This window comes from Nyctibius grandis, chromosome 2 (assembly GCF_013368605.1).
Source record: "Nyctibius grandis isolate bNycGra1 chromosome 2, bNycGra1.pri, whole genome shotgun sequence".
NCBI classification, from domain to species: Eukaryota; Metazoa; Chordata; class Aves; order Nyctibiiformes; family Nyctibiidae; genus Nyctibius; species Nyctibius grandis.
The window spans coordinates 98,753,387-98,769,751 of NC_090659.1; the positions used below are offsets into that span (position 1 = coordinate 98,753,387).

The 16,365-nt window shown below is 38.8% G+C and overlaps 1 protein-coding gene across 1 annotated transcript in view; it reads left to right on the forward strand.

Moving 5' to 3' along the window:
- Positions 1-16,365, forward strand: part of TRPC4 (transient receptor potential cation channel subfamily C member 4) — a 167,242-nt gene that overhangs the window by 121,524 nt on the left and 29,353 nt on the right. The window contains exon 4 of the mRNA XM_068419822.1: positions 2,873-3,209. Within this exon, the coding sequence (XP_068275923.1) occupies positions 2,873-3,209 (337 nt within the window). The remainder of the gene's footprint in view (positions 1-2,872; positions 3,210-16,365) is intronic.

The window sequence follows — 16,365 nt, forward strand, 5'->3', positions numbered from 1 at the left end:
TACAGCCAAAGGAGCTCAGAACCTTAAAGAAAAGGCTGCAGTGAAGAGACAGATTTTTTTGCTGCTTCAGGACATTATTGACTAATCTTGCCAACAGTGTTATTAGATAAAAATGACAGCATGAAACTGGATATCTGGACCTCTCAGAAATGCAGTATAACATCTGTAGACACTGTGTTGTGGTTTCTGTTATAGACCTTTGCCTGCACTACTAGGACTGCTTTCCTATGCATGCAGCTCTTAAAACACTGACAGAGTATTTTATATGCTTGCTCCATACTACACTATTAGTTGCTTCTTATGTGTTTTATGTCTAGTAAGCCATTTAAAATGTTACTGATGGTGGTCCCCCTAACTCTAGCCACATAAAATGATTAGTCTGTTAATTTTCTCCTATAGTCAGAGAATCCAACCAGTGCTAAAACTGCCCTGTCACAGTCATAATTTGAAGAAAAGTATGAGAGCTAATTTCTTTAAAAATTACAATTTAAAAAATTGACTCTTCAGTGTCTAGCATTTGAAAATTTTCTGACTTATGGAAAAACTTTCTGTGCCTCAGAAAGCAATCCTTGTCCTTAACACATAGGACCTTAGCAATACAGTCACAACATGACAAAATCCAATATGGGTATTAGGAGACAACAAACAATTTTTCAAACCTGCTCAGCAATGCTTTCTGTATTAACATCGATTGCTTTGCATAATCATCTGTTTAAGGATTAGAACTAAGCAGCTACTGCCCACCCAGTGTGGAGCACCCTCCAGATGGTGCAGTCAGCAAGCATCTCCTCATGGCATGAGGAACCTCAGCATCAATTCTGGTCTTTCCAACCCCAGGGCAGCCCAGTACTTGGTGGACACTAGAAAATACACTCCTTTTACTTAATTTCCTCCACATTACAGCAAGAGAAATATATTCCTTTTTAGCCATGCTTGGCAAGGAGTAGGCCCCCTATGTCTACCACCAGCCTTTGCTGGCCACTGGAAGTTGTTCCTTCACCTGGGTCCCCAACATAATGAGAGTAGGCCAAAGGTGTTGAGAAAGGGGACACAGACAAGACTTAGGAACTGAGTAGTTTTAGGTGATAGGGTATGTAATGGGAAGATATTATGAAGAAGGGGAAACAAGCATGGATCCGGGGAAAAAAAACAAAAATATTTCACCCAGGAACTAGTCCACGAGTCATACTTTTTCACTAGTCAAGCAAAGCACTAGTCTGTACCTACCCAAGCAGAGGTGAAAAATTTTGTTAGGGAGACCCCCATTAAAAACTTGGCAAAAATATAACTTAGAAACCATCTGCTCTGATTGCATGCAGTATTATTCCAGACATTTGTATCTTGAAACAAACACCCTGAAACATTGCGAATACATTTTTCCTAGTGGAAGAACACTCTGTTACTCTTGTTTAAGGTTATTTTCAGATGCTTACAGTATGAGTGAATTTTCTTCTCTTTCACAACAGTCAGGGACAGCTTCAGTGCTGGTGTCTGGTAGGCAAATACATCTCTGCTAGGGACACTGGCATTTCATTAACATACACCAGTTTTGAATTTGGCTCAGGATAACATTTCTGACAAGATCCAGGCATGTATAGAAAGACGCATGCTGACTCTCGTTTCATTCCAGACTAAATAACATTTTCTGCCAGTAGTAATCCCAGTGATTTCAGAAACTGTTTGAGAAGTTATTCATCCCCAAAAGAACTTGGCTCCTGTGGTTATAAGTATTATCAAAATAATGTAAAATTCAAAACTAGGTGCATTTAATGAGAATTCAAATCTGAAATCATTTGGTGTAATTAACAATTTTATTATTTAATAAGAAGTTTCTGCATAGCTTTATTAAGTCTTCAGCTAATGATTTAAACCAATATATGTATATATGCATGTGTGTAACATAAGGAAAATGCTTCTTTTCTTTCTTTCTTTCCTTTTTTTTTTTAAATAAAATGCAACAACTGGCTCTCTGATGCATATGTTGCCTCTATTCCATATGTCTTATGTCAAGTCTAGCATGCTGCCACTCTATGTCCCCTTTATAAAAGAAAGCATTAGGGAAAATAGGAACTAGTGATCAAATAAAATATGAATTAAAACCCTGGAATATATTTAAAGCTTCTTTGAAAAGCTATCTGAAAAATATGAAATATTTACTGCGTTTGGATTTTTTTGGTGAAATTCAATTTTAAGGATCATGTTTTAAAAACTGAAATCACATCATGGAGAACAGACAAACCATAAAATATTGTATGAGATAGATAGGAATATATCCTGACAAGGATTAGTGAAGCACTGGGGAATGCTAGTCCTTAGTTCGTATTGTGCAAGCATTATGTAACATATTTGTAGAGTTTTGTCAGTGTAAAAGCATGTAAGCCCGATTTTTAGAGAATTAGCAAGGAACATACTGAGAATAGTTCCTTCATGGCTGTGGAATTCGGTTTCACTGTTTACAGATGTCAGTCGTGCTTTTCATTTTCATAGTAACTCCACCTCAGGTTCTGTGAATTCTCTACAAATGTTGCTGGTCTAATAGCGGAAGTATTTGTGAACTTGTTTTGCAGTTTGAAATCAGCTTTTGAGGTACATGTGTTTTACAGTCTGTTGGCTCCTTGTGTACTCAACTGACAGGGAAATCAAGCTTTATTGTGAAAAGTGAATTTTGATGGCTTTGTGCTATACTTTTTGCACTGAAGGAAGAGCAGGTTGACCCAGCCCTGTCTTACTGGTATTATCAGTATGAGTGGGCTTGCACAGGCTGTGGATTTTTTTTTTTAATCTCTATCAGAAAGTTACTATACATCACATGGAAATAGCTTTACAGAGGTAACAAGGAACTAACAGTCTTCCTTTCTTCTTCTCTCTGTAGTTTGTTGCTCAGCCCAACTGCCAGCAGCTGCTTGCATCCCGCTGGTACGATGAGTTCCCTGGATGGAGGAGGCGACACTGGGCTGTGAAGATGTTGACATGTGTTGTGATAGGACTCCTTTTTCCGGTCTTCTCTGTGTGCTACCTGATAGCTCCAAAAAGCCCATTAGGGCTGTTCATCAGAAAGCCATTTATCAAATTTATCTGCCACACTGCATCCTACTTGACTTTTCTGTTCCTGCTGTTGCTTGCCTCTCAGCACATTGACAGGTCAGACTTGAGCATGCAGGGACCGCCACCAACCATCGTCGAGTGGATGATATTACCGTGGGTCCTGGGTAAATGTATTACTAAAGAAAATACAGTGAAAAGTGTTTTGACCCCTGTGGTTTTGTCAAGCATTCCTGAGGCAGGAAGATACAGTAGAGAGTTCTGTCATGAATTATTGACCTACCAAAAAAAGCAAACTGTCCATCTTCTCCAGCACCTAGCAAGACTAGCAGACAACTTGGGAAGAGTTTAAAAATCCAAAGTGTCACCACCTGATATATTATAGTGAGGGAAAACAAAAATATCGAGGGTTCCTTCCTGTGATTAAGCAGTGCTCTGAAGCGTGCATATTGATATTCTTTTTAATATCTGTTTTCTCCGGGCCAGAAATTGTTCTGATTCTTCTAAGTGTCCATTTTTTTTCTTTGTTAGTCTACTTTTTATAAAGGGTCTTTTTGCCACGATAATTATTTTTCATGTATTAGAATGAGGCACGGTGTCATTTCTGGAGTCTTATCACTAACCTTAATTACCTGAAGTATGCTTCTTTCTAATATGACAGACCCACCTATTGCAAATAGTGCTGACCAGCATTTTCAAGTGAGTATTTTCATTAAAATAAGCATGCAGAATATCTTTTATGTGCAAAACCATTGATGAGAACTTGTCGGTCAGCTTCAAACAGAATAGTTTACATCAGAAGGAATAAGAAAATCCCCAAGCATTTTTAAAATGGGGGAAAAGATTACCACTCTGTCCTGGTAGTTTAAAATAAAAATTTTTAATGAAAGCCTGCTTTGTGTGGGCCATGTCAGCCTTAAATGTCTTCCTGTGTGATTGATCAGTCCTATGGAATTGGACTATCCTAGGTCCTCCCTACCTTTGCATGTCTCCCTTGCTAGATGGTTTCTCTCTTGGTGTGCTGTGATCTCTTCCCTGTTTCTTATTTCAGGAACCAACACAAGTTGGACCAGGTTAGGCCAAATATACTTGGTCTTGACTGAAATGAAGTTGTAGAACTAGGGACTTAGTAGCCTTAACTGCAAGAATTTAAGTTTGATATTTTCATTTAAATTGTCATCAGAAAGACAATTTCATGCACAAACTTTAGTGAAATGTTTTGGTGGGTTTTTGATACTGTTACCTTTCCCAGAGCTTCCCATTAAAATGCTGTTTCTCTTCACTTTTGCAACTTTTCCCAAACACTTGGCTTTTTTTAGAGTAAGCAAACTGGCAAGGCTTTTGGCCTTGATCATACGTAATTTACAATGCAGTGTTGAATTTATAATACACTAATTGGCAATGCCTGATATTCCAGTGAAGAATGAGTCAGTGGCTTTTCCTCTATATGTTCCTCGGTAGAGCACTGCGGGAAGCAGGAGGCAGGGCTACATCTGTGTTTCACTTAAGCAAACAAGCATGCATGACTGAAAACCCTGTGTACACTTACTTGCCGGGAACCTCTCAGAAAGACCTGCCTTACACAGATAAACTGCTTTCTAAGATTTCCCCCATGATGGCACAGTGTAAAAAGTCCTCATCACCAGTCAACAGTCAGAAGGTGTGTTGTCCTTCGCTGAGTAAATATTGCCACTGACTTAATAAAAGCCAATATCTAGTATTATTGCAAAGGAATTAATCAATCTGGCAGGCTACTTAGAATGACGTTCCCTACAGACAACTCAGACTAACTTCAGTGTGTGAGATTCACATTTAGATATTAACAAAAATTTCCTCCAGTAAATTTTCCCAGTTTTGTACCATCAAGAAGTAAGAAACCAATGTAAAAATCATTAGTCTGATACATTACTTCCTTAGAAATAAATCATAGAATCATAGAAACATTTTGGTTGGAAAGGATCTCTAAGATCATCAAGTCCAACCATTAACCTAACACTGCCATGTCCACCACTAAACCATGTCCCTAAGCACCACATGTACACTTCATTTACACTTCTCCATGGATGGTGACTCCACCACTTCCCTGGGCAGCCTGTTCCAATGCTTGATAACCCTTTCAGTGAAGACATTTTTCCTGATATGCAATCTAAACCTCCCCTGGTGCAACTTGAGGCTGTTTCCTTTCTTCCTATCATTTGTTACTTGGGAGAAGAGACTAACACCCTCCTTGCTACAACCTCCTTTCAGGTAGTTGTAGACAGTGATGAGGTCTCCCCTGAGCCTCCTTTTCTCCAGGCTAAGCAACACCAGTTCCCTCAACTGCTCCTCATAAGATTTGTGCTCCAGACCCTTCACCAGCTTCGTTGCCCTTCTTTGGACTTGCTCCAGCACCTCAATGTCTTTCTTGTAATGAGGGGCCCAAAACTGAACACAGTATTCGAGGTGCGGCCTCACCAGTGCCGAGTACAGGGGCATGATCACTTCCCTTGCCATGCTGGCCACACTATTTCTGATACAAGCCAGGATGCTGTTGGCCTTCTTGGCCACCTGAGCACACTGCTGGCTCATATTCAGACGGCCATTGAACAGCACCCCCAGGTCCTTTTCCGCCCGGCAGATTTCCAGCCACTCTTCCCCAAGCCTGTAGCCTTGCATGGGGTTGTTGTGACCCAAATGCTACAATGCTGAGGAGGAGCAGAGGGCTCTTCTGTGCTGTTCCATGCCCAGAGGAGATATTAATAGCTTTTCTACCCGGCCTTCCGAAATAGCAGGTGATCAGTATCTATCCAGCTTTCACAGTATCCTGAGGCTAAAGCATAATATGAACAAATGCATAGCTGACACATGGACCTTGACATGCTGAAGTGGCTTTTAGCATTAACCTGTCTTTTTAAAGAAAAGAATTACATCCCAGAAAAAAAGGCACAATTTGAGAAGAGCAAGGGTTAGTTTCAGCTAAAGTCAGTTCTAAAATTTTGGTGACTAACTCCTCTGCAGGAAACATGCAGTGGGAAGAGGAAGAACCTCCATTGCCCTCAACCTCTGACACCGTTGTTTACTTAAGAAAGGGTTTAAGTAACTCAGCATCCCAAAGCACTTGTTTGAAGAAGCCGTTAACCCTGAGAATTATGACTATCAAGATGAGTATAATTTCTAAAAGCAGCATTAATATCTGCAATATAGACTCATATGGCCAGATTACGCCAGTACTGCTTGTGCTGAATAAGCCCTTCCTCTGCAAGCAGTACAGGTCAAGTCAAGGGAACTGCTTGTATAAACAAATATTCATGAGCATGAATAAAGATCAGTAGTCAGATACCATGTGGTCAAATAGTTTGTGGTTAATCTAGAGTGTAATGTTCAGAGAAACCGTGCCCTCCAGAATCTCTTGCATCTAAAAAGATATATTTTATACACTGATCTCTAGTGCTTCCTAACTAGTGGCTTCCTGTAGTTCCAGTTTCACGTTTGCTCAGTTCATCTTTCAGACTTTGGTTTCTGCAGTGCCTTAGCCCACCCAAATAATAAGGCCCCAGATTCACCCATTGTAATGTCAGACAAGTCATTAGGTACCAAAGTTCCCTGTATCATTGAAGGAGACAGATGCACATCTCCATAGGACACTTCAGCTCACAGAATGTGATGAACATGTCTATTTCAGCTTTTTTTTTTGGTTTTTTTTTTTTTCAAAGGAATGAAACTCAGCCAAAACCTGCTGGTTTCATATTCACATACATACACACTGTGTTCTATTAATCTTTTAATAAACTAAATAGTTTTATTTAAGTCCTTATCAATAAGCTAAGGTTAGTTTCCAGGCCACAATTTAGTCTGTCATCTTGTCTCTTCAAACTATATAGTTATGCAGTATCCTTAAAAAGAGTAAATGCAGAACTCTTGAATTGCACAAGGGAGCCTAATTCTCAGGTACATAACTATATCTTTGCATTTTCTGGATGCAAACGAAAAATGTTGAAGTCTGAGACAAAACTAATGTGGCTCTAGGGTTATGGTTTTTCTCTGAAATTGGAAACATGACCAAGTAAACTCTTTTCCCAAATCAAAGGTTGTCTTGGAGCTGCTACAGCATGTCAAAACTATTAACATTTTAAACAATAGAATTCTTTGTTTGTCTTTCTCCTAATTCAAATAGCTCTGCATGTGATTTGCATTTTAATAGCTACCTCCCTTAAAATGAAGAGAGGAAGAGGAGCTCTGCTTTCCAGGCTTCTCATCGACGTGAATTTCAGCATACATATATTTCATAGAACTTGAGAAGTTTCAAGATTGTCCATAACGATCTAAGCTTTCCCAACAATCAAACCATAATTAGCATTTGCCTACTACTATGTAATAGAAGGCTGAATGTGCCTAATTAGCACGTATTAAAAGTGTCACTAGAGTAGGAGGCTCAGAGGAAAAACCTGTATTGGGCTACATTTCCATGGAGACTATCGATTTTACATTTTAAAAGTCTCTTAAGGAAACTTCTGCATTAATTTTGTCTTTTACATGATTAGATGACTACACAAGTGATTTTAGAGTATGTGGTGGTTATCCTTGAAACAATAAGTCAGTATAACAAGGCTAATGTTATAGCTTTAAGAAGCAGTTGTGGAGAAAAATCTCTTGGTAAGAAGAGTCAGAATCTCCCGTCCTTTCATTTAAACAAATAAGAAACAATCTTTTGCTCGTAAGGAAAATGAATTTTGTTCTTCTTATTAGCTGTTGTTTCAGATCTCCCAAGCATGCCAGATGCTTCACACTACAGAAACATTAGGCCTGTTTCCTATACTTGAGAATCCATCACCACTGAAAAAAGGACAGGAAAAACAAGAACCTCATCTTGTGAAAAAAAGTGAGGAAGAACAATATTTTCCATCATCAAATTCCCCATCCAGTTGCTTAGTGGCCTGTGAGCATGATAACAGTGATGCAAAGGGGAAATTATGTAAGGCCCTGGCTTACCCTCTGTGTGCCTTGACTGCAGCTCACATAAGGATCATATTGGTCCATATAGACTTGCCATACTTGTTCTTCTGCCGTGAATCCTAGCCTCAAACCTAGCAGTGACCATGCTAAATGTTCTTAGAGTGGGCATTTGGCTCACCAGGGAATGCTACAAAATTCAGAGGAGAAAGCCAACCAGACAAACTTGGTGCTTAATAGATGTGGTTAAAAAGCTCCCTGTCAGTTGTTCAGAGTGGCTGCAGCAAAAAGGACGTTTTTTAGGCAGATTTGTTTTGATGCGTTTTTTGCTCTTTTATGGGCATCTTTAAATGCTCATCATAATTATGTTGTTCAGAAGAGTGCCTGGAGCAGGAATGCAGCCTTACTGAATCTCTTTAACAATGCATTCCCCATCCTTTCTGTCAGAGTGGTTTATACTATTGGAGTATGTGAATCTATAGAGAATGTGGATGTTTGAGAACTGTGCAAACTGCAAAAATTTGTGGTCAGCTGGTGGGATGTATGGGAGTGTACAGTCTTGTCAGTACTTAGCACAATGTACATCCAAACCAATGGCACAGCAAGACGCTTCAGGTGAAGTGAACATAGAGGTGGCAAGTACACTGTGCATAATCTTCTAAATCTGGTCAAGAAACTGTTGTGTAAAAAATTAATCAGTTAGTACAAACTGATGTGTTGCAGGGAGCAGATATAAAGGATAATACGGACAGCAGGATGAAGCTGTACATAGCCAGTAGTGACAAAGTGCAGAAGAGGAAAATTATCCCAGACAAAGCTGGAACACAACTTCAGTCAGAAAGAAGGATAATGTACATAATGACCACTCAAGGCCATTTAGTCCAAACTACTGCTCAACACAGGCTAACTACAAAGATAGATGAGATTGCTCAGTTCCTTGACCAGTCAAATCTTGAATTTCTCCAGGGACGGAAATCCACCACCTCTCTCAGCAACCTGTGCCTGTGTCTAGCCACTGGTGAGCTTTTTTCCTGGTATCAGCTGGAATATCCCATGCCACAACATGCAACTGCTGCCTCTTGTCCTTCCAATGTGCACCTCTAGGACAATTCTGGCTCCGGTTATTCATAAGCAGCAATTTCATTAGTGGATGACAGCAGTAATATCCCCCCATTAGTGTCTTCTTCTTTAGGCAGAACAAACCCAGGTCCCTCAGCCTCTTCTTGTACATGAGGTGGTCCAGCCCCCAGTCACCTTGATAGCCTTTCACTAGGTTCACTTCAGTCAGTTAATATCTCTTTTTTGTTGGGAATCCCAAAATTGGACTCACTAATGAAATTATTTATTTAAACATCAGGAGAGCCACTTCTTGTCAGGACTGCCTGACTCTTGCTGTAACAGGACCTTTTACTCAGTTACTTGTAGATTTACTAGGTTTTAAATATTTAAGTTTAACATTTTTCATGTCGATGATTTTATTTTGTTCTTTGGTTGTTGGTGGTGTTGGCTGATATGTGTCTTTGTGTGTTTAAGATTTAATCTAGAATGGTGTTGACATTTCCAAAACTGAGGCCAAAGAACAATGTCTTGTTTTGGTTATGATAAAAAAGTCAAGAGACTTTTTCATTGGGAAAACACTTTCAATGGTGCCATGACCTCCAGTTAAATATGGGTAGCCATATGTGTTTTTTTGCTGTTCTAGTAAAAATCTATCCCAAATTTGAAAAGCCTTTCTAAATGTGTCTTGCATCTAAAATGGAGCTACAGACTGTGCTTTGGTTCCTGAATCCCATCCGTAGTATCAAACCAGTCATAAACAATGGCTCCTAGTCACAGCGGCAGAGATATGATCTCTGGACAAAGATACACCTGCACTTAGCAAACCTGGAAGATTTTACTTTATTCTTTCTTCAAATCCTTTCCCTAAGCATTCAGGATCAGCCGCAATTTAGGTGAGATGGAACAGTGCTCTGCCTATCATCTTTAATGGCCTTTTACAGTGTTCAGAGTACAAAACATAAAGGGAGTTCTCTTCTTTAACGATGACTGTCTGAATGTTCATTTTATGTATACTTTTATTAGCTATGGAAAACTTCCCTCCCACAGGCAGTACCTTAGAGCTGCAAACAAGAACTCTGCTTTTACAAGGTAATATAAAATAATCATATATAGACAAGTATTCAGTGCAATCAGATGTTTTCTTGCAATCACAATATTTTGCTGATGGAAGCAGGTTTTGGCAGGATCCTGAGATACTCTTTGGACTTCTGTCTTGTTTTAAATTGAGTACTATTGTGCTTGCTCCTCTAGCATTCAAATATTTCACATTTTAACATTACAGTCATACAGCTTGAGGCTAAAGAAAACAGAAAAGGCCTGCAGCATGTGCAAAGCCTAGCTTTGATGCCTTTGCTTCCTAGTAGGGGCCCTTAGTAAGGAGGCTAAAGACACCTATTGGGTTTTTTGTCTTCTTTAATTCTCTCTCCTTAAGTTTCCCTTTCTCCTATTTTTAAAAGGAGTGGTGAGTGTTTCACCCCCACACCATTATTCCTGCCCTGGTACTTTCCTGGGACAGAGGTTCAGTCTTCCCTCAGGCTGAGAAAAGGCAGGTTTCCTTTCCCCGTGCAAGAATTTTAGCCATAAAGCTGCAGTGCCAAACATTCACACTACTCTTGGGGGATATCGTTTAAGCATTTCAGGAAAGAAAGGTGTTTTGGACACTGAAACTCAGTCTCATGTAGACATTTAACTGAAGCCCTGAGATGGGCTTCTAAGTGCTGGTGAGATGCAGTGTTTGAGGCTCATTCCTCTTTCCAGTTCCTGCTTTTCCTCTTGTCCAGGCTGTCTTAGCTCTCAGTATTCAGCTGTGGACCTCAGCTAGGCGCTTGAAACTCAAAGTGAGCATGAAATGCTATTTATGGGGAATTTAGGTCTCTTGCATGGTGAATTTTACTTTCAGTACTGTGTACTTAATTTAGACAATGAATCATGGAATATTTCAATGACTAAACCACTTCATGGGACTGGGCTCCCAAATACGAAGTTTAGATCCTCAGTATTGAGATGTTCAAATCCTTAAATGCCTGTTAATAGGAGAGAAGGGGATGAGCAGTTTCCCTCATCCCTAAATATCCACTCCTGGCCTTGCCTAGAGCTGAACATATGATGCTGAGCTGCTCTGTGCAGGACTCAGAGCTTTTGAGCACTCCTATAAAGGCCTTTCTGTGTTTCATAGACAAACTATACATTCATTTATTCTACCTGCAAGTCTTGTATCCCTTTGTGGATCTAAGCCTTATGCATGCTTGAAAACTATATTTCTTACTATTAACTACCTGATAAGAATATCTTCATTATATTACTCTAGCAACACCAAGAGAATGTAGTAAATGCTGGCAAAGATAAGGAACATGCAAATGTTTGGAGATGCAACGCTTTAATGAATATTAGATTGCAGTACTGTACACATTGGATACATATTGCTTTATAAATTAAGGCTGTCATTGGTAATAGTTAGGATATACGCCTTGGTCTTTACCCTCTCCACAATATTTTTGTGAAAGCAAGAAAGTATTTTATGTATTAAATCAATATTAATCACTGCCACAAACATTTTCAATGAAGCCCTGGAGATTAAAGGATAATGAGGAAAATTATGCATACTCTACTTGTCATGTAAACTTGTTGAGCTTAATATAGATTTACAAGCAGTAAATGAGGATATACTTTTTCTTTAAAGAAATTTATGGACTCCTATGCAAAAGTACCTGAGAGAATGGACCAATACTTTTGGCTGGCTAAATTTCTGTCTACAACATTTCTGTAGAGCAGAGTTCAAAAGCAAAAATGTGCAGAATTTCTGTACTCTATCTCCATATTTAGATACCTGTCCACAGCCCCTTACTCCAAACTCAGGCATTTAGCAAGTTTGGTTGTTACGAATTAGGAGATTAAATCAAAGTAAACATAAAGAAAGCAACTCAGGTGCCTACAAAGAGTCACTTGGTCCCATTTTTGAAGTCTGATATACTCACAGAGAGGTTGTGCCTATAATAAATACCCTACAGGAAGCCTGTACCTTTTTTGGCAATGCACGAGGTGGTCAGCCTGGATATGTAGGGCATCTAAAATGGTGCTAGACACTTCTGTTTAAGCACATGATACATTCCAAAAATATGGTATCTTCCATGTGTCTCTAGATCGTGACGACTACACCATCATCATCTACAGGCCACTGATGTGGAAGGCTTAGGTCCATGAACCTGAAATGATGTGGATTAGTATCTCTGATTAATTTGAACTTTATTAACCCCACTAGCCAACTCATATTGAACATAACAGTCAATCCAGGGTTACAATTTATTTTGCATACACTCCAGGACATTAAACATTTTTTTCTTGACTTGTATTCCAATTCTTTACCAAACCCCTGTTTTACAGAGGCAAAAAAATAGACGAAAAAGGGCCAATAATGTTAAGATAGATGTAGTAAGTTAAACCTCCTTTAATCTTTCACTATGATAATGAACTTCAATTCATTTGCATTTCAGAACACTTTACATAGGAAATTCAAAAGACTGCTTAAAAAAAATTAACTGCTATTTACATATATTTGCTTTTGGCATTTATAGGAGTACTGTGAAAGTCAGATTTCTTGCTATTCAAGTTATGAAAGGAAGTGTGTGATCTAAAGATACTGGCTACTGTCCCTTCTAAAGATACTGAGCTAAGGGAACAGCTATCCCACTTATATGGATGCCTTACTGCATAAATACTCAAGCAACTGAACAATCTGATGGTATTGGAATAGGTGGTGAAACTAAGCCATAAATATTTGAGGGGCTGTTCAATGCTGATTGTCCAAACCGTTTGCACCTGCCATTCTGTAGTGGGTGAAATACATATATATAACACAACACCATAATTCATAATGCCATGCCTAGACTAGTTTCATTTGCAGCTGATCACTGTTTCTTAGAAATTATACTTTTCCTTGAACACAAGAGTAAATGGAGTGCTGGTACATAATCAGCACTGAATGCTCTCATCTCTGATAGAGTATAGTTCATCCAAAAAGCTCGAATGCACCATAATCCTTATATTGTTCATTACCTTTTCACTGCACTCCAGAGGCATTACTAAACTCATCTTCACTGCTTCTGTAGGGGAAGGAATTAAATTCAGTTGTACAGATAAGAAAGTGAAGACAAAGAGTGAATTGAGGTTAGATATTAAATATCCTCAGTGTTGAGTTGTGTGCACAGATAATTTAAACCAGCAATTCCCAGATCAGCTTGCTTGAGCATAACTGTCCTGGGAAGAGAGCTGGGACATAAACGGTGCCTCTGGCCGTGTCATTCCAGCTCTTTGCCTGACCTGACACAGGACCCAGACACTGTGCACAGTTGTTCCCTTCCCAAGCACCCGTTTCCCTGTCCCCAGGGAAAAGCAGAAGGCATACTTTTAATTTTGTGCATTTTCCTTTGAAATAGCTGTATTATGTTAACAAAATATGCCCCAGAGATTGGGACCCCCTGAATTATGCCAGGATGCCTCTCTGTTCCTCTTGTTACCTTCATATATCCTCAGCAGAGATCAGTTCATCAGCTCAGGTATAAAACAGAAGAGATAGATAGATAATTCAAGACTTATTAATGCTCACTGTATTCCCTGGAATGACTTTCCTTTGCTTCAGAAAGCTTTAGATCATTAGCAGCTTGTCTCACTTCTTGTTACATCTGTGAAAAACTCTGGATTGCATAGTAGAGCAAAGTTGAGTTTGTCAGTTAAATGGTTTCACAGTCCAGTGAAAATACGTTCTCCAAGAAACATACTAAAAGGTTGTTGTTGAACTTGGCATGCAGAGATTGACCCCGAGGAACCTCTTGCTTCCCATCACTTAATGGTAAGGAACAAAAATAGCACAGAGCAACCAACCTTTTGTGGGAAAGGTAAGGACAAAATTAGCTAAGGATCCACAAATCTTTTTAAAACTAAAAATAGTTCAGGATACTGCCTTTCATATCTTTCTTTGACAAATCTTGATGTTATTATTTACAGTGAGACTTTAACCATAATTATATTTATAAATAACAAAAGTCAGTGTTGTGGCAATGGCATAACATTTTTGTGAATCTTCACAGTTGATGGAAGATTTATTTGATTTTTGTAGTTGCTCAAGATTCAGTACAAGAAAGGAATTTAGACAAGGTATATCTAGGATTTTTTGTCTTGAACTTAATACACCTTTGAATGGATTTTGTACGGGAGTTATTTTTTTGTTGTTTGTTTCTTTTGCATGGGAATGAGAGATATCTTCCTCAGGAGTAAAATCACAGGTCTAATTAGCTGTGAATTGATAATGAGATCAATCGGGATAGATCCAGAATTTTTACCATCTGAAAGCTATCTTCCAGCCTGCACAAAAAGATATTGTGCCTAACCCAAGGCTTTATCCAAAGGGACAGAGAATATTTGTAAGAGTATTGAGCTGCTGCCCTGCTTAAAGTTGCAAGGTGTGAGTGTACTTTATGAACAGAAAAGTAGGTCCACGTTTTTTAAAAGGCATTTCAGTACCTAATATCCAAAGATTTCAAGGCTGGAAATATAGCTTCAAAATCTAAGTCTATAGATAAATATATAAAATAAAAGCTAGTCTTATCAGTGTATATGTATTGATCTATCTATATATACAAAAATCTACAGATTGATCATATGTAGTATGTGATATCCATTACTCAATTCTTAAAGATTTTTAAAAGTCTGATGAGTCATTATAATGAAAGATGGTATTTTTCTAAGACAGTTCTTATTTCAGTGCCTTTTGTTCTTCAGTAAGGAGCATTTCAATTTCTGTCCATTTTGTTGGCTTGGATAAAATTTATTTTTACAATATGTAGGGTTTATTTTAGAAGAAAGAACTTTTTTCATCAATGTTTAGAAATGTTTACTGCAAAAAGAAAATATATTTAGCACACAGATTCCATTTTTTTTTCTCAAATTTTATTTTATCTGATCTATTTTAGTTCCTTTCTTGCATCAGGCAAACTGGACTTCAGTCAAATGGTTGCACTGATCAGCTTGCACGTATAATACTTCACAGTGCTGTACAAAAACTCTCCATGGTGTCTGTCGTTCCTAGGGCCTCATGTGGTCTGTGGGATTCTTGCCCTGAATTTATGTCTGTTTGATCCCATTAAAACCACAGGGTGTTTAATGAGATTTGTTTCTATCATCTCAGCCTGTTTCAAAATATCCATGCTGTTACTTCTCTTTACTCCTCCAGTATCTAACAATATAACTCCTCCAGTTATAAACAATGCAACAAATGCTTGAAAGTCTCACCTTCAACTTTTCAATTTAAGTCAATTAAGAGGTGGAAGAACTGCATAATGTTGATAATTTCCTTTCAAGTGGCAATAAATTATAAAAGCAGGTTGATGGGGAATGGATAGGTGAAGAGATAGGAAGGATGCAGTTGGAGCAAAGAGACAACCAGAATACAGCAAAGGTTGTTGAGTTCAAACAGGGAAATCTGCTCTGGGTGGATTTCAGCTAAATGCAGATACCTGGAAGTTAGACATCTGTTTTAATTCAGCCTAATCCTCCATGGCACCCTTTTCAATCAATGGGAAGATTGAGCCACCTATAGATGATGGGATTATTGCCTTGGAGATGCTTTTTTCCTATGAGGGAGGTAAAGAGAGCTTTGGGAAATTAACTTGTCCCCAGCCTGACTGTCTAAAGGCTATTGCTTTTAGATCTACCCCTTGTATTTATCTGGTTCCCCTTAGCAGTTTTTCCTGTACCTGTATGCAGGCTAGTCATGTCCCTTCTGCATTGTTGAGACGTCGTCTTTCTTGTTGCTGAGCACGTAGCTCTGACATGAGCTCTGTCACCATGTGATAACATTGCTGCTTTGGCACCTTGATAAGCAGACTATGCATGGACTCTAGATCTCTTTCCTACCTGTAACAATGCACCCATTAGACAGTCTTGTCACTGCATGTCTTCTCCTCTTCTATCATGTCAGGTTGTATGTTGGAATTGCCCAAAAGTCTCCTTAGATAGTAAAGTCAGGTTGTGTTCAATGTTCTAAATAGAAAAGGGAAGTGTGCAAGGTCACAGAGATGATGCTGCCCTGATCTCTGGATGTCTTTTTCTTTTGTAAAAAAATACACAGATTTTCCTAGCCTTTTCCTGATTCTCCCAATGAATGTAATAGAACGAAGTTGGCATATTCTATCAGACCCTGTGAAGGTAAGAGCTGACTGACTTCCCCCTGACCCTTCCTTCTTGCAAAAAGTTATGATCTACAACAAGACTGGCTATGTGACCATAAATTAATCCTAAACAGCACAACTTGGAGTCCCTAAGGTTCATTGCTCAGAATAG